Source organism: Quercus lobata, chromosome 3 (genome assembly GCF_001633185.2).
Source record: "Quercus lobata isolate SW786 chromosome 3, ValleyOak3.0 Primary Assembly, whole genome shotgun sequence".
Classification (NCBI taxonomy): Eukaryota; Viridiplantae; Streptophyta; class Magnoliopsida; order Fagales; family Fagaceae; genus Quercus; species Quercus lobata.
The window spans coordinates 9,556,082-9,581,286 of record NC_044906.1 but is presented as its reverse complement, the minus strand read 5'-3'; the positions used below and the strand labels follow the sequence as shown (position 1 = coordinate 9,581,286).

The window sequence follows — 25,205 nt, the reverse complement described above, 5'->3', positions numbered from 1 at the left end:
TATAAAAAAAGGAAGAGAGTTATACATTGAATTTGGTTGAATGAAAATCAAAATCTATAAGTGCAGGTAAGCTAATTAGACAATAGCTCCTTCAATTTATTTATTTTTTTTTTTTTGTGTTGCAATCACTACTGCAAACATTTTTTTTAATGATTTTTTTCAAAAGATAATAATAAAATTAAAAAACAAGGTTATAAATAAAGTAATGAACATAATTTTTAAGTTCCACGCACGAATGCTATGTAGATTTTGTAACATCCAACAAATACGAGTTTATCCCATTAAATTTTCAACAAAACTTGTTCAAAAAACTTACAAAAAGAATTAATTTACACTTGAATCATTAGTAAATAATACAAAATAATTTAAATTGTCACATGACTCATAGCAACAAACTTATAATATCTAGTTGACAAACCTACAACTTTTCCTAATCTCACCCTGGCTTCCTGTAAGCACATCAACGTAACCTATTTTCACCATAGCTGCAGCAAACTTATAAGCTTATGTTTCAGTTTGCCTTGCATTATTCCTGACAATTCCTACCATTGAAGGGCTGCTCAAAAGAGATTAATTAATCAGAGGTCAATAAGCTATGGTGGTTCTTCAAATTTATATAGTACTTATTATCAAGCCTATATGGTGTAAGTACATCAAGTGAGTACAGTTGGATCATCATTGCCAGCATTTTGTGGACACTTGCTCTTTAAGTCTCTTGCAAATATGGGATCCATTGAAGGGTCTTGTGGATTTGTTTCATTGAAAGTATATAACCGCTTTGAGAAAGAAGAATAATGTGACCTTCCTATGGAATGTGTCCCAGAAAGTGTCCCCATTTCATCAAGACTAAGTCCTTTTTGTGCAAATCTTTGTTCTAGTTGCTGAGCGTTGAAGGTAGGTGGTGGAAGGTTTTGAATAGGCTCTTCTTCAAAATATAAGAATAAGTCCCACAATACCTTAAGCCAACATGAGACGTATGGTGCCTGAACCACGTAACTCTTCTTATTTTTTTTCCCTCTCTTATTGCTTCCCATCATCTCTGTCTCAACCTCTACAATATCAAACAGTGACGCTCCACACGTCACAAACCAATCAACTAATGTCTTTATAACTCCAACGTACAAACCAAAGGATAACATGAGGGGTGAGGACCACCAAAAGCGGTGGCAACTGTATATGCGGGAGTTACTCTGTGATATATATTTATGTCCGATCAAAAAAGAGACAGATATCCGCACCGACTAGACTGGTAACTGTGCACTGGCTGAGTCCATCATCAGGAAGCTTAGTAGTGTATATATAGTAATAAATACACTGTATAGTATACCATACATAGAAAACATAGAAAATGTTATTTAACTCTACAGTTTAGTAATTAAGAAACGTATAGTATAAGTATATTCTTTTAGCTGAGGAAAAAAAATGGGAAAAAGGAGAAGGGGCTATAAATTTAGGTACATATTCTGTTGAAGCTATAACAAGTAGTTGGTGTTACAAAGAGCTAACATACCCTGACAAAACAGTCATGAAAATGCATTCTGGTGAGGTCAGCTGCTAGGCCAGGTTTGCTTGACATCGCATTGTTCACAGTGTTTCTCACAATGGACTCTGCAGAAGGACAAGTTGATTGATAGTTATCCACTTTGAGTGATGGCATTGCCAGTGACATTGACAACATCATAGACATAGTAACAAAGAAAACCAAGCAAAATTTGATGGTTACCATAGTTAAGCTACAACCCAAATATGAAAAACCCCAATACTGTAAAGAGTGAATGAATACGACTTAGAGAAAAGAGCAAAGAAAGAACAGATAAAGAAGAATATTATAAGCAAGAAAGAGATGAAGATAAAGGTTGATGCTAACCGAGTATTTATAGGAAAGAATTAAGCGAAGATGGGTTTGTCAGTTTTACTTTGTAAACCAAAGCGTGTATAGCTGCATGGAAGAAGTGCTTAAAGCTTCCTAAGTTTGAGAGTTTCCATGGTAACAAAGAAGAAACAGTCCTCTTTGGCACACTCCAACGTACAGTTGCTTAATTTACAAGATCTTCCATCCTATTAGCCTATTAGCTTTTGAGTGGGTGGTGATATATTTTCTTTGACTTTCATGGATGTCAACTTGGCAATGGAGAGGATAAGGAGGTAAATTAACGTACGTACATACCCCACATATATACATGCATGTTATGCATACTAGGTCAGTGAGCTTAATTTTCAGTATCTTTCACTTATTGTTTAGGGGTTCTAGCTTTTCATGATATTTTAACAACTTTGATTAGGACAAGGAAATGGAGGAAAAGAACTGAAAGGAATAGTGGATCCCACCATTATCTTCTGTTCGAGAGTTTTTCAAGAGAGAGGAATGGAACCAGTTATAGGGAAGATCGTTTTCCTCAATAATTAAGAGAAATGAATTTTTCGTCACTCTTTTTTATTTATTTAATAATTCAATAGTTGGCAAAGAAAAACTTGAACACTGGATATCTTTGTTAGAAGATCCATAGATGCCATCCCTATTTAAAAAGGAAATAAATAAAATGTAAGAAATTGATAGTAAAACTATTTTATTTTTCATTTTATTTAATAGATTTCAAATAGACTAGGAAACTAGATTTTTTTTTTTTAATCTATCTATTTCTATTCCATTTTATTTTTATTAAAATTTATTTTTCTCACTTCCTGCATGCACTATACAAATATATTGAGAAAACAAGTGACCAACCAAGTAATTATTCAATATTCTTAAAACACAGTGATATGCCATTTTTTTTTTTTTTAATACAACATAGAAATTCTACACTAACTTAATCTAAGTGTATATATATGAGAAGCTCTCTTCTGGAGACTTGAATTCTAACCCTTACCCCCAACACCCCACAAGCACTTAATACTTGTGGAGTGACTTAATACTCTATAAATATATATATATATATATATCAAAACATTAGTGTAACTTAATTAAGCTTTCTATTCTTTCTTGATTCATCAATAAAGTTCACATTTTATTTAGAATGCTCTTAATTTAATATTGGTATTAGAGTATAAAATCCTAAGTTTGATCCTTATCTTATCTACTCTACCTCCCATTTAAAATTCTACGTGTTGGGTCTCATCTATTAAAAGGTAGTTTTGGTCCACACGTGAGAAAGAGTGTTAGAATTGTGTGGTTAAATAGTTAAATACCATATATATCTTGATAATTTAATATTTTGGAACAATTGGTAATTTAACATTAATTAAATTTGTAGTTCAATTTGCCATTCACATATTAGAGGAGGGAATACCTAAAAATTTCCATGATTAAGCATGATAATTAGCTAGGTCTTCCATTGACCAAGTAGCTAGAATTTCATCATCAATTGGAACTCATTTAAGATGATCATCTATACATCATTCTTCCATTGACTCTTTTTTTTTTTTTTTTTTTTTCCTCACTGGGTTCGGTGAATTTTTTTTTTTTTTTTTCACTGGGTTCGGTGAGTTTGGGTATTGGGGGTTAAAGGAAAAAAAAAAGGAGTAAAAGCTACACCAGATTATAGGTATGGGGCCCACAAACAGTTGAAAAATATTGAGTGATGACAAATAAGTGATGGTGCCAAACGGGTGAGGTGTAGGGAGTTGGGGTATTTTAAGTGATGAGTGACGAAAATTGAGTGATAAGTGATGAGTGACCATTTTTTTTAAACCAAACAAGCCCTAAGTGCCTTATAACTCAATAGTATTGTCTACTTCTCTCGATATAGAGAACTTAGGTTTTAAATAACCATTTATTATTATAAGAATTAATAATAATAAAAAGGTAGATATCTCAATTTATAATAATAATAATAATAATAATAATAATAATAAGTTGATAGTCAATTGTGAATTTTATGTATTAAAATATATTGAATAAAAAATCAAAATCTAAATTAGGGTCAGCGAATTGGTTAATAGCACTTTCAAGTAATTATGTTTGTTTGTGTTACAATCACTTCACATATTTCGGTATCATTAAAAAAAAAAAAAGGTCGTAAAAAAAGCTATGAACATAAACCTCAAGATCCACAAACGAATGCTTTGCACATTTTGTAACATCCAACAAATACCAATTTATCCCATTAAGCAAATCATACAAAAAAGTTTCAACAGTCACACAAATAAACCTATAATATATATTTAGTTCACAAACCTACAATTTTTCCTTATCTCACCCTGACTTCCTGCAAGCACATCAATGTAACCCATTTTTACCATAGCTGCCCCAAACTTATAAGCCCATGCTTGACCGTGCCTTGCATTATTTCTAACCATTTCAACTATTGAAGTGCTGCTCAAAAGAGATTGATCAGAGGTCAATAAGCCATGGTGGTTCTTCAAATTTTAATAGTACTTATTATCAAGCCTATATGGTGTAAGTACATCAAGAGGTACTGTTGGACCATTGCCATTATTAGCATTTTTTGGACACTGGGTCTTTAAGTCTCTAGCAAATATGGGATCCATTGAAGGGTCTTGTAGATTTGTTTCATTGAAATCGTATAATCGCTTTGAGAAAGGAGAACAATTTGACCTTCCAATGGAATGTGCCCTAGAAAGTGTCACCAATTCATCAAGACTAAGTCCTTTTCGTGCAAATCTTTCTTCTAGTTGCTGAGCATTAAGGGTAGGTGGTGGAAGATTTTGATCAGGCTCATCCTTATGTGATACCCTGCCATCACAGCGTCCTGATGACGTGCTCTCTCCTTTCACATAATAGCAATAGGGCATACTTATTAAATTTGTAGCTTAATCTACCATTCACATATTAAAGGAGAGAGTACCTAATAATTTCCATGATTAAGCATGACAAACTACCTAGATCTCCCATTACTTGACCAAGTAGCCAGCATTTCATTATCAGTTCGAACTCATTTTAGATGATCATTTATTTGTCATCTTAAGGAAAAGGTCCTCTTTGATGGGTGAAATGCCATTCTCAACTTACAAATCCAAACTTTTATTTGGTGGACTAAGACAAAATGAATAGTTATGAAAAGATGACTTTTGGCTTCATTCAACCCCTCAACATTTCTCACACTTTTCTTCATAATTATTTTAGTTCGGCTAGATAAAAATTCCACATAAAATGTCACATACTCCCTCACGTTGAATAACCATTCACTCGATATGAGACCACCAAAAAACCTGGTTTAGAGAGGGTGTGAAAATTTCCTTGAGCACAAACTTAGAGTAATATTTTTCCCATTTGACAATTGTACATATAATGGACCATAGAAAAATCAATGGGCAAGTTGATCACATCCTACATCATGTTCATAATTGTTAGTTGGAAAAATGCACTATATACATCATGTGGTCGTAAATGTCCTAAATTTGCTGTGTTATTTAAGAGGAGCTCTGATTGTGTTGATGAAATAAAGGGTTTCTTTCATTTATTCTTTCCTTCATTCTTTTTTTTTTTTTTTTTTGAAAAAATAATGTTAACATAGCCTGTTCCCTTAAAAAAAAAAAAAAAAATTAAGGTTCAAGTCTCCTATCCCCCATCTATCATCTACTATCAATTAAGAAAAAAAAAAAAAAAACTAAATAACTAAATTAATGGAATATTTATCAGAATAATAATCTAGTTAGTTAAATTAGAAAAATATAGTAGTTTCAAGAGGGTTTATGACCCTTTTTGTTCTGGTTTTATTTAGCTAAGGCAACCTCAATGGAAAAAAAAAATGCACAGTATTGGGCCTCAAAGGCCAATGAGATCCAAGGTTTCAACCAACCCAACAAATTAACAAATAACTCCTAAATCCAACCTTTCAAGTAGAAAGCTTGTAACATGGTCCTAAATTAATCAAATGGCTTCCAGGTTTCCACTTTTGAAAGAAGCAACTTGAGCCACAACTCAAATCTTCTAGCAATGCATTAGAGCCTCCTCAAGCCTAAAATTTCTAGGCAACTTCATCTGAAATTCTTTCAGCACAAGCCAAAGGCTTAAATCTAAGACCCAAGCACCACCCAAAATAAATAAATAAAACTCTCAAAAGGTTAAGTGTTAGATACCTAATTCCAACATTGATAAAAAGAGAAAGTCTACTGAGTTATAATTAATTAGATTCATCATACGTGCTTTATGCGTGCAATAATTTTCTTTTTTATTTATTTGTTTTTTTAGTTTAGTGTTATAATGTTTAAAGTAATAAATAAATAACTGTATGTGTGTGTGTATTTAAGAAAGAGGTAAGTTAATGTGGAATACTGTTTAAAAATGAGATAAAGATAGTGTCCTATGTTTTAGGTCAAATGAAGAAGATAAAGGAAAAAGTTTAAAATTTGGGAACAATAAATTACACTTTTAATCAATTTTTGTTTTTTAATTTGAAATTATTTAATTAAAAAATAAGGGCATTTTAGAGTGTTTTTAAGAATTTGTGTGAGGGTATTTTCGTACACTAAAAATTGAAACCCGAATAGAGAATCATGTTATTAATAGTATAGAGAAAATGTTGTTCAGTTAAGTGTTAGAACCTAATTCCTATCACAATTCCCTAGTATCACTGGTTTTGATATACTAACACTATCTCCTTTTTCTTTTTTAGGAACCAACATGTTTTAGTCTTCACTAACTCATTAGAAATTATTCACTCCCACAATCTTTTTGTAGGAGTGAATAATTTCTTGTAGAGTCTTCACTTCTCAAACAGGAGGTGTGGGTCCCAATGTGTGACCTATGTAGGACCAACACCTTTGTGAGAGGAGGTAGGACTCCTCCTATAAGAGTAAAAATTTTCTTCTAACTCATGGTGCCACTTATCTAGTCTTCATAGCAATTAATTATTTTACCCAAATAACTTGATTGAAAACCATATTACATATTAAACCATTATATAGTAAAATGAGATTTACATCATTTGAAAGTAAATTAAACTCTAAAAAATGGATTAGTTTAACATAAATTCAATGTTTCAGATAATTTATTGCTCAATAGTTGGTGGAATTAATAAAATGAAAAGTTTGAACAATTAATTTTGCCACTTTTGGTCGAAATAGCACTCTTCATGTAAGTGCCAAAGTTAAAGCGACAACTATCAAGAGCCTTCTAACTAAATAGTATTGTTTGATTCTCTCAAAAGGGAGAACATAAGTTTGATTCCCTCATTTATTATATAAAAAAAGTAGAGAGTTATACATGGAATTTGGTTGAATGGAAAATCAAAATCTGTAAGTGCAGGTAAACTAATTAGACAATAGCTCCTTCAATTTATTTATTTATTTTTTTGCAATCACTACTACAGACATTTTTTTTTAATGATTTTTTTCAAAAAGATAATAATAAAATTATAAAACAAGGTTATAAATAAAGCAATGAATATAATTTATACGTTCCATGCACGAATGCTATGTGGATTTTGTAACATCCAACAAATTCAAGTTTATCCCATTAGTTTCTCAACAACATTTGTTCAAAACACTTACAATAGAATTAATTTACACTTGAATCAATAGTAAATAATACAAAATAATTTCAATTGTCACATGACTCATAGCAATAAACTTATAATATCTAGTTCACAAACCTACAATTTTTCCTGATCTCATCCTGACTTCCTGTGTGCACATCAACGTAACCCATTTTTACCATAGCTGCGGCAAACTTATAAGCCCATGTTTCACCTTGCCTTGCATTATTCCTGACAATTCCAACCGTTGAAGGGTTGCTCAAAAGAGATTGATCAAAGATCCATAGATGCCATCCCTATTTAAAAAGGAAATAAATAAAATGTAAGGAATTAATAGTAAAATTATTTTATTTTTCATTTTATTTAATAGATTTCAAATAGACTAGGAAACTAGATATATATATTTTTAATCTATCTATTTCTGCTCCATTCTATTTTTATTAAAATTTATTTGTCTCACTTCCTACATGCAATAGAAAAATATATTGAGAAAACAAGTGACCAACCAAGTAATTATTCAATATTCTTAAATACAATGATATGCTTTTTTTTATATATATAACATAGAAATTCTACACTAACTTAATCTAGGTGTATAAGTGTGTGAAACTTCCTTTTAGAGACTTGAATCATGTCCCTTGCCCCCCACACCACACAAACTCTTAATATTTGTGGAGTAACTTAATACTGTATATATATCAAAGCATTAGTGTAACTTAATTACGCTTTCTATTCTTTCCTGATTCATCAATAAAGTTCACATTTTATTTAGAAAGCTCTTAATTTAACATGGCATCAGAGTATAAAATCCTGAATTCAATCTTTGTCTCCTCTACTCTACTTCTCATTTAAAATTCCACGTGTTGGATCTCACCTATTAAAAGGTAATTTTGGCCCACACGTGAGAGAGTGTTAGAATTGTGTGGTTAAATAATTAAATTTACCATATATATCCTAATAATTTAACATTTTGGGACAATCGATAATTTAACATTAATTAAATTTGTAGTTAAATTTGCCATTCACATATTAGAGGAGGGACTCCCTAAAAATTTCCATGATTAAAAGCATGATAATTAGCTAGGTCTCCCATTGATCAAGTAGCTAGCATTTCATCATCAATTGAAACTCATTTAAGATGATCATTTATACGTCATTCTAAGGAAATAGTCTATTCTCTATCCTATGAAATGAATTTCTCAGCTTAGTAATCCCAACTTTTATTTCGTTGACTAAAACAAAATGATTAGCTGTGAAAAGATAACTTGTAGTTTAGTTCAACCACTTACTGTTTCTCACACCTTTCTTCATAACTTTTTTAGTTCGGATAGATAAAAAATTCACACACTCTGTCACATCGAATAACCATTCACTAGATATGGGGCCACTAAAACACATGGATGAGAGAGTGGGTATGAAATATTTTGTGAAATTTTTTGGTAAGTAATTAAAGAATTATCGTAATATTTTTTTCCATTTGACAACTGTATAATGGATCATAAGAAAATCCGTGGGCTATTTGTTCACATCATGTTCAGAATTATTAGCTGGGGAAATGCACCATTATGCATATCTTGTGGTTGTAAATGTCTTGAATTTGTTGTGTTATTTAAGAAGAGCTCTAATTTCGCGGATGAAATAAGGGATTTTTTTTCATTCATTCATTTTCTTTTTTGGTGGGAGAAGGGGTAATGACTAAACCAAAGGAAAACTGATGTTCAAAATTTTTTACTCTGTCTCTCATTAGATAACTGAATTAATGGACTGTTGAAAAGGGTAATACCTTTTTTTATAATTAATAATCAGATAACTAGGCAGTGCAAGCTCAATGGAAATACTCCCTCCGTCCCATTTTGTTTGTCCTCTATTCCATTTTGGGATGTCCCAAAATATTGTCCTGTTTCTAAAAATAAAAGTCACTAATTTACTAATGTTCCTATTATACCCCTATTAATTTATTAATTCAATTTTTTGATAAATTTATTTTAAGGGTAGTTTTGGAAACTTATACATTTTTAAAAGGTAGACAAAACAATAAACAAGACGGCACAGTATTGGGCCTCAAAGCCCAACAAAATCCAAGGTTTCTACCACATGACATTAGGCTCTAACAATCCAACAAATTTACAAATTACTCCCGAATCCAGCCATTCAAGCAGAAAGCCTCAAACATGGCCCATTCTACTACTTTTGAAAGAAGCAACTTGAGCACCACAGATCAAATCTTCTAGAAATGCACTAGAACCACCTCAAGTAATATAAATTCCTAGGCAACTTAATTATAAATTCTTTCAGCACAAGTCAAGGGCCAAGATCTGAGACCAAAGCACATAAATAAATAAAGACGCCCACAAAAGGTTAATGAGGTCAACCTAATTCTTACATTGATAAAAAGAGAAATTCTATCGATTTATAATTAATTAATAACGTTGTTCGCTTTAAGTGCTTGAAACCTAATTCATATAATGAGTCCAAGAAACTTATTTTAAGAACCAACATGTAATTCGTCACAACATGTGTTACTAACTCACAAGAAATTATTTACTCTTACATGAGGAGTTTTTACTCCTCAACATGAGGTGTGGGTCCTAATATGGGATCCTTGGTAGGGCCCACACTTTCCAAGAGAGGAGAGAGGACTCCTCCCGCTGGAGTGAAATATTTCTTCTAACTTATGGTGCCACTTATCTAGTTTTCATGGCAATTATATTATATAAACAACTTCATTCAAAAATACAGAGTAAACCATATTTAAAATGAGATTTACATCATTTTGAAAGTAAAAATCTATAAAATGGATTAGTATCATGTAATTAAATTCAATATTTCTCAAAATTCATTGTTCAATAGTTGTTGGAATCAATAAAATGGGAAGTTTGAACAATTAATTTTTTCCTCTTATGGTCTTTGTTGAATGAAATTGTATGCTTCATATGTAAGTGCCAAACTTAGGGGGACTAACTATTAAGAGCCCTATAACTCGATAGTATTGTCTGATTCTTTAAAAGGGAGAACTTATATTTGAATCTCCCATTTATTATGTCAAAAAAAAGAAAAAAGAAAAAAAAAAGGTAAAGGGTTATATATTGAATTTGGTTAAACAAATAATCAATGTCTAAGTTCGGGTAAGCTAATTGGACAATAGCTCTTCCAAATATATATATATATATATATTTTTTTTCTTTTTTTCTTTTTGCGTTATATTCACTACTACAAACATTTTGTATGATTTTTTCAACCAAAAAAAAAAAAAAAATGGTTGTAAATAAAGTAATGAACTTAATTTTTAAGTTCCACGCATAAATGGTATGTATATTTTGTAACATCCAACAAATACAAGTTTATCCCATTAATTTCTCAACAAATTTTATTCAAAAACTTACAAAAGAATGAATTTACACTTGAATCATGTTGAAGAATGAAACATTGTAAGCAAATAATACAAAATATTTTCAATAGACACATCAATAAACCTATAATATCTAGTTCACAAACCCAGAATTTTTTCTGATCTCACCCTGGCTTCCTGTAAGCACCTTAACGTAACCCATTTTCACCATAGCTGCTCCAAACTTATAAGCCCATGTTTCACCTTGCCTTGCATTATTTTTTGATAATTCCAACCGTTGAAAGGCTGCTTAAAAGAGATTGATCAGAGTTTAACAAGCCATAGTGGTTCTTCAAATTTTTATAGTACTGATTATCAAGCCTATATGGTGTAACTACATCAAGTGGTACTGTTGGACCGTTGCCATTTCCAACATTTTGTGGGCACTTGATCTTTAAATCTCTAGTAAATATGGGATTCATTGAAGGGTCTTGTGGATTTGTTTCACTGAAATTGTATAATCGTTTTGAGAAAGAAGAACAATGTGATCTGCCAATGGAATGTGCACCAGAAAGTGTCACCATTTCATCAAGACTAAGTCCTTTTTGCGCAAATCTCTGTTCGAGTTCCTGAGCATTGAAGGTAGGTGGTGGAAGGTTGTCAATAGGCTCATTTTCACGTGACACCCTACCATCACGGCGTCCTGATGGAACTTTGTAACTTGTGCCTCCAACTTTGTAAGCACTATCACGAGCAGCAAATGCAATAATGTCTGCACAAGAAACTGTTTGTGGGCATTGAGCTTCAAGTGTAGCCTTTGCCTCAAATATCACTTCAAAGCCTCTTAAGCTTGGATTGTTGACTAGACTATCTCTCTCTGTTGGATTTCCAGGGGTTGAATCAATTAAGACAAAGGCATCACAACCCTGGCATAGATAACATAGAAAATATGATTTAACTAACAACTTAGTAATTAAGCAGCTTATAAGGTATATTGTTTTAGCGGGGAAAAAGGGAAATGAAAAGGAGAATGGTCTGCAAATTTAGGTACAGGTTCTAGTAAACATATTACAAATTAAGTGGATTGCAAAGTGCTAACATACCCTGACAAAACAGTCTTGAAAGTGCATTCTGATTAGGCCAGCAGCTAGGCCAGGGTTGCTTGATACAGCTTTGTTCACAGTGTTTCTTACAATGTTCTCTGCCGAAGGACAAGTTGATTGATATTAACCCACTTGGAGTGATGGCATCGCTAGTGACATTGTCACCATCATAGACATAGTAACAAAGATAATCAAGCAAAATTTGATGGTTGCCATAGTTACTCTACAACCGAAATACCCTAATACTGTAACGAGTGAATGAATAAGACTCACGAGTAAAGAACAAAGAAAGAACAGATAAAGAAGATTATTAGAAGCAAGAAGGAGATGAAGATAAAGGTTGTTGTTAGCCAAGTATTTATAGGAATGACTTTAGTGAAGATGGGACTGGCAGATTTTCTTTGAAAACTAAAACTTGTATTGCTGCATAGAAGAAAGGCTTGAAGCTGTCTAAGTTTGAGGGTTTCCATGGTAACAAAGAGGAAACAGTCCTCTTAGGCTCACTCGAAGATCTTTCCATCCAATTAGCCTCTTAGGTTTTGAGTGGGTAATGATGTATTTATGTTTTTTGACTTTCAGGGATCTCAACTTGGATTTTTTTTTGTTTGGGGGGGGGGGGTAAGAAGGTAAAATAACGTACGTGTATATATATAACCCACGTACATGCATCTTATACAGACTAGGTCAGTTAGCTTAATTTTCAGTATCTTTGTTTACAGGTTTTACTTTTTCATGACATTTTAACGTCTTGATTAGGACAAGGAAATGGATGGAAGGGAAAGGGGTAGTGGATCCCACCATTATTCTACTATTTGAGAGTTTTTCAAATTTCAAGAGAGCGAGAAAGGTAAAAGGTTAGGGAAAATTATCATTTTCCTCAATAATTAAAGAGATTTTTTTTGTTCCAATTTTATTATTCAATGGTAGGTGCCATCCCTATTTAAAAGGAAAGAAATAAAATATAAAGAGATTTAATAGTAAAACTAAATATTTTTTTTTCTTTTCATTTTATTTTATAAATTTCAAATAGACTAGGAAACTAGAATTAAAAATGTATATATATTATTCTATCCTTTTCTATTCAATTATATTTTTATAAAAATCTATTTATCTTATTTCATGCATTCATTATATATATATGTGTGTGTGTGTGTAGTATTACAATTGAGAAAACAAGTGATTAATCGGGTAACTATTCAGTATTCTCAAAATATAGTAACATGCTCTCTTCTTTCACTTAATAGCGATGAAGTTATTAAATTAATAGTTTAATCTACCATTAACATATTACAGGAGAGATTACTAAATAATTTCCATGATTAAGCATGACAACTAGTTAGGTCTCCCATTGACCAAGTAGCTAGCATTTCATTATCAATTGGAACTCATTTAAGATGATCTTTTATATGCCATCCTAAAGAAAAGTTCATTCTCTGTTTGATGAAATTCCTTTCGCAACTTATACATCCCTACTTTTATTTCGTGGACCAAGACAAAATGAATAGTTGTGGAAAGACAACTTTTATAGCTTAGTTCAACCACTCCATGTTTCTCGCACCTTTCTTTGTAATCTTTTTTTTTTTGGTTCGGCTAGATAAAAAATTCACATAAAAGGTTACTGAGGTCTCTTTTTTATTGATTAATAATTAATAATTAATATAATGTTATTTAGTGTAAGTGTTTGAAACCAACATTCCCAAGAACACCTATTTTGGTATGCTAGCAGTATCTCCTTTTTCCTTTTTAGGAACCAACATTCAGTCAACCACAACATGTCTTAGCCTTCATTAAGTGCAATTGAATCAGTCTATGTAAAATAGAAAAAGTGGTGAATTTTACACATTTTGTATCACGCCCCAAACCCAAAAAAGTCCAAAGCAAGGCAAAAGAACCATTAGGAGAGAGACTGTAGAGGATTTTTCTTTTCTTTTGTCCACAGGATGAGAATATATGACCATACTAAAATCTCCACATTACAAGTCAAAGCTTTATAACACACTTACGAATAATAACTAAAAATCATGTGCCTCCATGTAATACAGGAATGTATTACAAAACTTCAATTGGATTACACAAAGTCACAATCTTAGCAAGAATAAGGAACCTTAACATCGAGTTTAGGCCTACCACGCCTAAGGCTAACAAACCTCAAGTGCCTAACCTTCTATAGAATTAATCAAGACCTTGTTGAACATAGCAAGATCAAGTCACCAACTATTTACAATAAAAGTCTCCAAATTTAACATGGCACTCCAATCATCACCAATGAAGTAAGCTCCATACTTGAGGTATAGCTAATTGATCTAAAAAACTGTTAGAGGGTGAGATGAGCTAAAACCCAGTAAATAGCTTAATTAATGGAGGTGGAGGAAATGCAAGTCTCATGATGATGAACAGTTTACAAAACATGTTTTAGTTTAGAAAATTTCTAACTGAATCTTACAAGATCATTTTCTATAATAATATGACAAGAATGATTAAATGATGAAACATAAAGTTTCTCAAAATAATACCATAAAACTATATACTATAATCTGTGAGCACTAATAATATAATTCCAAAGGCATAAAATCTAACATGCGGTAATTTATCACAAATATACCACACTACCATATAGACCAGTTGGGGGATCCACTCATTCACAATTGGCATGATATTGTCCTCTCTGGTATGCAGTCTCTTGGCCCCATAGGTAGCAGCCTCACCCATACACTCAAGTTTTTGTCTCTCCCCTAATGGGCAGCAGGGAGAACACATCAAATAGGGCCTCTTTTGCATGTGGTCTTTTGGCCCCATGGGCGACAATCTCACCCACACACAATCAAGGAACCTCTTCCCCTCGTAGGCAACAGGAAAGAACATGTCATCCCAAGTGAAAAGACTACGGAAACCAAATCGAGTGATCACTAGGAAATCACACAATGGCATAAGGTTAAAACAATATAAAGCTCACAAGTTACATGTACTTTCAAATACATAGTTTATATTCAGGTAATTTCAAAAAAACCTTAAATAATAACTTTCACAAAACTTTTAAGGTTTTCAACTTTATTCTTGTCAAAAAGATTTTCTATTAGTTTCCCAAATAACAAGACAAGAAAAGCATCTTTAAATTTTCCAATACACCATAAAATCAATGAATTCCATATGAAAGATTAAATAAAAAATGCTCATATTTTCCATGTCAACAATTCATGCATTTCCCCAAATGCAATACCAAATATAATGCACTTTTCGTATATAATAATATATAATAGGGTCATAACACAACACTTTTTAGAAAAACATAATTCCACAAATAATTTCCCAAAATGTGTTTGACCCAAAAACAACATTTATGCAACATGGTTATTTTTCAAAAATCCCATTAAAAAGTTACTTACCTTGCAACCCGTAAAAAGTCTAATTCTCTAAGCTCCAAAGAAGATTAGCTAGAATCTAAACAATATCAAGCAAACCAATCACAATAAGTATAAAACTTGAAATTGTATCTAGCTACAAATTAGGAATTGCCAAATAAGCAATTGATTAGGCAAGCCTAGTATTTAAACTCATCAATAATGTATTCCTCTTCCAAAGTTTCTCAACAATTTAATTCACAAGGCATAGGCTCCAATTTATAAAATTAACCCATTCAATATATTATCTCTAACATCAAAACCTCAACACCTTCTAAGTACTTCCTACAAGATTTACACCACATCAACAAGAGACCCATGATACCAAAAATCATAATATCCTCCAAGGCAAACAATTTGAATACTTAACTAGCTCCAAATAATCAATAAAAAATTATACTCACCGTTTATTTCACATTAAGAAGCCAAAACCCCAAAATCTTCACCACTTAGATAGTCACCATTGTAAAAATCATATATCCACTCATCAAATAATTCCATCAATACAACCCATACAAATAAACACATGAATATCACTTCCAAAGTTCATAAATCACGTGAATATCATTATCAAAACTTGGACAAAAATAAATAATTAACCTCATGCAAAAGTACAAAACCCACAAAAAAAGATTAGAAAATTTTACCTCAAATAAAAGGAATGAAAATGCTTAGAGGTTCCTAAGGTTTTTCCAATGACCTTGCTGGAAAAATAATGGTGGAGATGGTGGTATGGAGTGGCACCCGTGGGAGAGTAGGAGGAAGTTTGAGAGAAGTGTGTATGTTTAAGTGAAGAGAAAAGAAAAGAAAGCAAATGAGAATAAGAGGGATGGCCGGCTGAGAGAGAAGAGATATTTGTGTAAATGAGTGGCGGGGGTGATGGGATAGGTGGGGCATGTGGGACCCAAAATTTTTTGTGTCAATACCTTTTTTTTTGTTTTTTTCCCCCCTAAAACTGGGACGTTACATTTTGGCTAAAAAACTACTCATATTAGTGGGTCTATAATACTGTACCTATGCAAAAATGTTACAGTATATATATTTACACAGTTACTGTAGCTTTTTATTTGATTATTTTATTTTATTTCTCTCTCTTCACTCAGCCTTGTCAGATCTCTTCTCTCTTTCATTCCATGACTCTCTTCTATGCCTAGAGAGAGAAGAACAAAGAAGAGGAAAAAGGAAGACCAAATCATCACCACCGTAGCCCTGCAACACCGCAACCTAGCACCACCCATCCACCCACTAACCATTACAACAAATCATCATAATAAAAAAAAAAAAAATCAATCCAAAATCAGTGGAAATCAAATCAAAATAAACTCAAGCCTATCCTAAATCCAACTCAAAATCAACCAAAAACATAATCAACTCAAAACAAAATACAATGGAAAACCCAAATCAACCCAAACCCCAAGTCGTCGCCTCTGCCAAGGAAGCTCACCGCTGTCATCACTGCTGCCATGAAAGAGAGTGACAATGAGGCTCTGGTGGAGAGATACTTTTCAAATTTGAGAAATCCAAAACCTAGCCAGCATTGCAGTTGCCTCAGCCTTGAAGACTCGCAGTTGCTGTCGTCGCTACCATGAGAAGGATAAGGCTCGGATGGAGAGAGTTTTCAAATTGATGATTTGAGTTGTGGGGGCTAGTTAGAGAGAGCGAGAGTTTTTTAGAAAAGAAACCATGAGATATGGTTCAGAAAAGAGGGAGAGTGTTTCAACGTGGGTTAATAAAATAATAAAAAAAGAATAAATTATTATTATTTAAAGAAAAAAGAGTATATAATAGATAGACTTATGTGATTTTCTTGTAAAGTATCTGTGTAAAATAGAAAAAGTAAGTTCTAATGCTAAAAAATATATATATATATATATATATATTTTTTAAAAGACTGATGTTAATGCTCTAACTCATGAGAAATTATTCACTCCTCCTCACTCTTCAAACATGAAGGGTGGGTCCCAATATAGGACCCATGGTAGGGCCTACACCTTTTATGAAAGAAGGGAGGACTTCCCTTATTGGAGTGAAAAATTTCTTCTAACTTATTGTGCCACTTATCTAGTCTTTATAGCAATTAATTTATATAAAATACTTGACTAAAAAAACATATTACAAAGTAAACCATATTTAAAATGAGATTCACGTCAATGGATGAGTTTCATGTAAAGTCAATGTTTCACATAATTTTTGCATCTTTTAGTCTTATTCGGTGAAAGAAATTGTATGCTTCATGTAAGTGCCAAAGTTAAATGGGCAACTATCATGAGCCCTGTAACTCGATAGTATTGTCTAAATCTTAAAAGGGAGAACTCATGTTTGAATCCCCTATATATTATATTAAAAACAAAGTTAGAGGGTTATTTATTGAATTTGGTTGAATGAAATATCAAAATCTAAGATAGAATCAGCTAATTGAACAATAGCTCTTTCAAAAATTTGTGTATTTTTATTTTATTTTTTTATGTTACATCCATGGCAAACGTTTTTGTATGATTTTTTCGAAAAATAAAAAATAAAATAAAAACATGGTTGTAAATAAAGCAATGAAAATAATTTTCAAGTTCCATGTACAAATGCTATGCACATTTTGTAACATCCAACGAATACAAGTTTATCCCATTAATTTCTCAACAAAATTTGTGCAAAATCTTACAAAAGAATCAATTTACATTTGAATCAACATTGAATAATGAATCAATCTAAGAAAATAATTTCAATAGTCACACCAATAAACCTATAATATCTAGTTCACAAACCTACAATCTTTCCTAATCTCACCTTGACTTCCTATAAGCACATCAACGTAACCCATTTTCACCATAGCTGCTGCAAACTTATAAGCCCATGTTTCACCATGCTTTGCATTATTCTTGACAATTCCAACCGTTGAAGGGCTACTCAAAAGAGATTGATCAGATGTTAATAAGCCATGGTGGTTCTTTAAATTTATATAGTACTTATTATCTAGCCTATTTGGTGTAAGTACATCAAGTGGTACAGTTGGATCAACATTGCCAGCATTTTGTGGACACTTGGCCTTTAAGTCTCTAGAAAATATAGGATCCAATGAAGGGTCTTGTGGATTTGTTTCACTGAAATTGTATAATCGCTTTGAGAAAGAAGAACAATGAGACCTTCCTATAGAATGTGCACCAGAAAGTGTCACCATTTCATCAAGACTAAGTCCTTTTCGCGCAAATCTTTGTTCGAGTTCCTGAGCATTGAAGGTAGGTGGTGGAAGGTTCTCAATAGGCTCATTTTCACGTGACACCCTACCATCACGACGTCCTGATGGAACTTTGTAACTTATGCCCCCAACTTTGTAAGCACTGTCACGAGCAGCAAATGCAATAATGTCTGCACAAGAGACTGTTTGTGGGCATTGAGCTTCAAGTGCGGCCTTCGCCTCAAATATCACTTCAAGTCCTCTTAAGCTTGGATTGTTGACTGGACTATCTCTCTCTGCTGGATTTCCGGGGGTTGAATCAAGTAAGACAGAGGCATCACAACCCTGGCATAAATAACATTGAAAATAAGATTTAACTCTAACAACTTAGTAATTATGTGGCTTATAAGGTATATTCTTTTTGCGGGAACATAAAGGAAAAGTAGAAGAGTGCAAATTTAGGTACAGATTCTAGTGAACATATAACTGTTGGGTTACACGTGTGAGTGAAGTCCCACATTGAATAAAGATGAGAAGAATGAGTGGTTAATATAACATAATTGAGCACATACCCATTGGGCTTAGGCCTTTTGGGTTAAAGTGTGTCTCTATATGTTATATTAATTACTCAAGGAAGCTCCCCAAGGTGTTCATCTCCCCGACAAGTGGTATCAGAGCCCATGGTTGTGTGCGGCGAAGGTGGTGAGGTGTTCATGGTCCCTATCCAGCGGGGACAGAGAAAGCCTAAATAGCCCACACATAAAGATCCTAGAGAAGAAGAAAAAAAAGAGCCCAACAAATGAATATTGCTAATGGCACTAAATAATGGTGTGATGCAAGGTTCCCATGAACATGGACGTGCGGGGTTCCCATGGATGTGCGTGCGGGGTTGACACGTGGTTCCCATGGATGGCGTACGAAAGACTCATGGATGATACATTGATGAAGTGAAAAGCCCATTAGGCAAGGAGGAGTAAGTAGGACTTGTTCATGGCCCATAGAGAGGTCTTGAAGCCCACAGAGAGGCAGAGACTCACACGTGAGGGGGAGATTGTTGGGTTACACGTGTGAGTGAAGTCCCACATTGAATAAAGATGAGAAGAATGAGTGGTTAATATAACATAATTGAGCACATACCCATTGGGATTAGGCCTTTTGGGTTAAAGTGTGTTCTATATGTTATATTAATTACTCAAGGAAGCTCCTCAAGGTGTTTATCTCCCCGACAATAACAAGTTAACTGGTGCTGCAAAGTGCTAACATACCCTGACAAAACAGTCATGAAAATGCATTCTGATGAGGCCAGCAGCGAGACCAGGGTTGCTTGATACGGCTTTGATCACAGCGTTTCTCACAATGGTCTCTGCAGAAGGACAAGTTGATTGATAGTAACCCACTTTGAGTGATGGCATCGCCAGTGACATTGACACCATCATAGACATAGAAACAAAGAAAACCAAGCAAAATTTGGTTGTTGCCATAGTTACTCTACAACCCAATAAATACCGCAATACTCTAACGAGTGAATGAATAAGACTCAAGTGAAACAAGAAAGAAAGAACAGATAAAGAAGAATATTTTAAGCAAGAAGGAGATGAAGATAAAGGTTGTTGTTAGCAAAGTATTTATAGGAATGAAGTTAGTTAAGATGGGACTGGCAGTTTTTCTTTGAAAACCAAAACGTGTATTTCTGCATAGAAAAAAGGCTTGCAGCTGTCTAAGTTTGAGGGTTTCCATGGTAACAAAGAGGAAACAGTCCTCTTTGGCTCACTCGAAGATCTTTCCATCCTATTAGCCTCTTAGGTTTTGAGTGGGTAATGATGTATTTATGTTCTTTTGACTTTCGGGGATGTCTACTTTGCAATGGGGAGGGTAAGAAGGTAAAATAACGTACGTATATATATATATATATATATATATATAACCAACGTACAGGCATCTTATGCAGACTAACACCTTGATTAGGACAATTAGGAAATGGATGGAAGTCTGAACGAAAGGGGTAGTGGATCCCACCATTTTTTCCACCGTTTGAGAGTTTTTCAAGAGAGTGAAAGGAAAAAAGTTAGGGAATATGATCATTTTACTTTAAAGATTTCAAATACACTAGGAAACTAGAATTAAAAATATATATATTTCTATCTTTTTCTATTCAGTTATATTTTTATAAAAATCTATTTATCTCATTTCTTTTATTCATTCTATGTGTGTGTATGTATAGTATTACAATTGATAAAACAAGTAAACAATCGAGTAATTATTCAGTATTTTATATATATATATATATATATATTCTATAATAGTATAATTTAAGTATATATGTGTGTAAAACTCACTTATGGAGATTTTAACTCTAATCCTTACCCTCCATACCTCGTAAGCACTTATACTTGTAGAGTAACCATCATACCAAGGATGTGCGGTAATATTATTCTGTATTCTCAAAATATAGTAACATGCTCTCTTCTCTCACTTAACGGCAATGAGGTCTACTTATTAAATTTATAATTTAATCTACCATTCACATATTGTAGGAGAGAGTACTTAATAATTTCCATGATTAAGCATGACAACTAGATAGGTCTCCCATTGACCGAGTAGCTAGCATTTTATTATCAATCGGAACTCATTTAAGATGATCATTTATATGTCATCCCAAGGAAAAAGTCAATTCTCTGTTTGATGAAATGTCTTTCTCATCTTATAAATCCCTACTTTTATGTTGTGGACTAAAGACAAAATGAATAGTTGTGAAAAGACAACTTTTATAGCTTAGTACAACCACTCAATGTTTCTCACACATTTCTTTGTAATCTTTTTTTATAGTTTGGTTAGATAAAAAAAATATAAATAAAAGGTTACTAAGGTCACCTTTTTTATTGATTTATAATTAATATAATGTTGTTCAGTGTAAGTGTTTGAAACCAACATTTCTCAAGACACTTGTTTTGGTATGCTAGCAGTATATCCTTTTCCCATTTTAGGAACCAACATTCAATCAACCACAACATGTCTTAACCTTCACTAACTCATGAGAAATTATTCACTCCTCCTCTCTTTTCAAACAGGAGTGGTTCCCAATGTGGGATTGATGGTAGGGCCTACAACTTTTGTGAAAGAAGGGAGGACTCCCCTTATTGGAGTGAAAAAATTCTTCTAATTCATTGTGCTGCTTATCTAGTCTTTATAGCAATTAATTTATATAAAACATATTACAACGTAAACCTTATTTAAAATGTGATTTATGTCATTTGAAAGTAAACTTTACAAAAAAAGAAAAAAAAGAAAAAGGATTAGTTTAATGTAAAGTCAATGTTTCACATAATTCATTGCTCAATCGTTGGTGAAAACAATATTGTGGGGAGTTTGAACAATTAATTTTTACATCTTTTGGTCTTACTTGGTGAAAGAAATTGTACACTTCACGTAAGTAAATCTATCACAATTACCAAGCTAGGCTCTGACTCCCCATAGACTTCCTTGATCTAGATCTTGTTCTCACATGAACCACCTATTCATGCCTTGATCTTCAGTACGCTTGATAGTTGAAGGTTTGGCAGCAACTTTACTCCACCGTTACTAGCAATATGGATTTGATCTCTGCTTGTAGAGTTAGAAGATTACAGAACCTCACAGATCTCACATGAGTATCTCAAGACTTAAAAAAGTTTCCCATTTATACCTAGCAATGTTGGACTCAAATTCTAAACATTTCGTGGGCTGTTGGGCCTAATTTAAAAATCTGCAGAATTGCAGTTCGATTGGTCGAGCTTGATAGTTTCTAAATTCTTCTTTTTTCCACTTTTATGTTCTTGAATCTTAATTTGTATCAATTTGATTAATGTCTAAAAAACTTCTAAGACACTAAGATCTTATTCTAGACATATTTTTGTTCTCGGTTTTTCCAACATACAATAAAATTAGAACCTAAACATTTAAGGCTAAATATTTAAAACCTAGAAGGGGGTATTATTAAGTGAATTAGATGCTCATACATTTTAATATTAAGTGAATAACTGAATTAATGGATATTTATTATAATAATAATAATAAAATTTTTATAGATACATTCAATTTAACAATATGCTTGGATGTACTCGTGATTAGTGCACAACAATTTCACTCTTTCATCAATTGTCAATGGTGAGCCCATATGTATGTGATGAATTCAATTACAAATTAATATTCAAATATGTTGTGAAATTGGGTGTGAATTTGAGTATGTCTACAAACGGATTGTGATAATAATAGTTAATAAAATAATATGGTGGTTTCAACTTTAAAGGGTGTTCAATTTTGTGTGGCTAAGCCCCACAACTCGTTTGGCAATTTATTGAAGAGGCTAATACCCGTACTCGAACTCAGGACATATTACTTTTAATTAAAGGAAATTTCTATCACACTAAGGCTAGACCTCAAGTCACTTACTTGGTCATCATAGAAATTGTGTTATATAAACAACATGATTGATAACATGTTTCAAAGTAACCCATTTTTAAAATGGGATTTACATAATTTGAAAGTAAAACTATATTAAAAAAAAAAAGATTTACATCATCTAAATTTAATGTTTCACATAATTCACTATTCAGTGGTTGGTGGATTCAATAAAATAGGAATTCTGAACAATTAAAAGTTTCCTCTGTTGTTTTTTAGTGAATGAAATTGTATGATTCTAACGTAAGTGCCAAAGTTAGAGAACTATCAAGAGCTCGATATTATTGTCTTATTCTCCAAATTGGGAGAACTTAGGTTTGAAATCCTTCCTTTATTATATGGAGTACATAAAAGAACAGGGTAGAAAGTGAACTGCAATTTTTATATCTTCAATTTGGTCGAGTGAAAAATAAAAATCTCGAATTTAGTTGAATAACAAATCAAAATCCAATTTAGAGTCAGCTATTGGATAATAACTCTTTCAAATAATTTTGTTTCTTTGGGTTACATTCACTACATGCATTTTTGTATAATTTTTTTCCCAAAAAAAAAAAAAAAAAAAAAAAAGGAGGATGTAAATTAAGCAATGAAAAAAAAAATCCATTAATTAAGCAACGAAAAAGAGGTTTTTAAAAAGTGTTATGCACATTTTGTAACATCCAACGAATACAAGCTTATCCCATTAATTTCTCAACAAAATTTGTTCAAAAACATACAAAAGAATGAATTTACATTTGAATTAACATTGAATAAGGAATTAATGTAGGAAAATAATACAAAATAATTTTAGTAGTCACACCAATAAACCTATAATATCTAGTTCACAAACCTACAATTTTTCCTGATCTCACCCTGACTTCCTGTAAGCACATCAACATAACCCATTTTCACCATAGCTGCTGCAAACTTATAAGCCCATATTTCTCCTTCCCTTGCATTATTCCTAACAATTCCGACCGTTGATGGGCTACTCAAAAGAGATTGATCAGAGGTCAATAAGCCATGGTGGTTCTTCAGATTTATATAGTACTTATTATCAAGCCTATTTGGTGTAAGTACATCAAGTGGCACAGTTGGATCGACATTGCCAGCATTTTGTGGACACTTGGTCTTTAAGTCTCTAACAAATATAAGATCCATTGAAGGGTCTTGTGGATTTGTTTCACTAAAATTGTATAATCGCTTTGAGAAAGAAGAACAATGTGACCTTCCTATAGAATGCGCACCAGAAAGCGTCACCATTTCATCAAGACTAAGTCCTTTTTGCGCAAATCTTTGTTCGAGTTCCTGAGCATTGAAGGTAGGTGGTGGAAGGTTATCAAGAGGCTCATTTTCACGTGACACCCTACCATCACGGCGTCCTGATGGAACTTTGTAACTTATGCCTCCAACTTTGTAAGCACTATCACGAGCAGCAAATGCAATAATGTCTGCACAAGAGACTGTTTGTGGGCATTGAGCTTCAAGTGCGGCCTTCGCCTCAAATATCACTTCAAAACCTCTTAAGCTTGGATTGTTGACTGGACTGTCTCTCTCTGCTGGATTTCCGGGGGTTGAATCAAGTAAGACAGAGGCATCACAACCCTGGCATAAATAACATTGAAAATAAGATTTAACTCTAACAACTTAGTAATTATGTAGCTTGTAAGGTATATTCTTTTTGCGGGAACATAAAGGAAAAGCAGAAGAGTGCAAATTTAGGTACAGATTCTAGTGAACATATAACAAGTTAATTGGTGCTGCAAAGTGCTAATATACCCTGACAAAACAATCATGAAAATGCATTCTGATGAGGCCAGCAGCGAGGCCAGGGTTGTTTGATACGGCTTTGATCACAGCGTTTCTCACAATGGTCTCTGCAGAAGGACAAGTTGATTGATAGTAACCCACTTTGAGTGATGGCATCGCCAGTGACATTGACACCATCATGGACATAGTAACAAAGAAAACCATGCAAAATTTGATTGTTGCCATAGTTACTCTACAACCCAAATATCCCGTTACTGTAAAGATCGAATGAATAAGACTTAGAGAAAAGAGCTAAGAAAGAACTGGTAAGTAAAGAAGAATATTATAAGCAAGAAGGAGATGAATATAAAGGTTGATGTTAGCCAAGCATTTATAGGAAAGAAGTTAATGAAGTTGAGTCTGGCAGAAGAAAACAAAAACGTGTATTGCTGCATAGAAAGAAAAACTTGAAGCTGTCTAAGTTTGAGGGTTTCCATGTTAAGAAAGAGGAAACAGTCTCTTCTTTGGCTCACTGCACCAGCAGTTTCTTATTTTACAAGTTTTGGAGTGGGTGGTCAAGCGTTTATCTTCTTTGACTTTCATGGA

General features: G+C 33.0%; 2 protein-coding genes and 3 pseudogenes across 2 annotated transcripts; all 5 read right to left on the bottom strand.

Moving 5' to 3' along the window:
- Positions 1–405: 405 nt before the first annotated feature.
- LOC115980279 lies at positions 406–1,687 on the bottom strand (annotated as a pseudogene).
- A 2,474-nt stretch (positions 1,688–4,161) lies between these two features.
- LOC115980278 lies at positions 4,162–4,752 on the bottom strand (annotated as a pseudogene).
- Positions 4,753–10,918: 6,166 nt separating this feature from the next.
- Positions 10,919–12,083, bottom strand: LOC115978997 (annotated as a pseudogene).
- Positions 12,084–17,997: 5,914 nt separating this feature from the next.
- On the bottom strand, positions 17,998–20,009 carry LOC115982775 (peroxidase 5-like). Its single transcript, XM_031105487.1, has 2 exons — positions 19,700–20,009; positions 17,998–18,779 (listed from the first exon to the last, which is right to left on the bottom strand). The coding sequence occupies exons 1-2, from the start codon at positions 19,913–19,915 to the stop codon at positions 18,012–18,014; spliced, it is 984 nt and encodes a 327-aa protein (XP_030961347.1). The 5' UTR covers positions 19,916–20,009; the 3' UTR covers positions 17,998–18,011.
- A 3,581-nt stretch (positions 20,010–23,590) lies between these two features.
- LOC115982120 (peroxidase 5-like) lies at positions 23,591–24,963 on the bottom strand. The gene is made up of 2 exons (XM_031104638.1): positions 24,630–24,963; positions 23,591–24,455 (listed from the first exon to the last, which is right to left on the bottom strand). Exons 1-2 carry the CDS (start codon positions 24,843–24,845, stop codon positions 23,688–23,690), a joined length of 984 nt encoding a protein of 327 aa, XP_030960498.1. The 5' UTR covers positions 24,846–24,963; the 3' UTR covers positions 23,591–23,687.
- Positions 24,964–25,205: the final 242 nt, after the last annotated feature.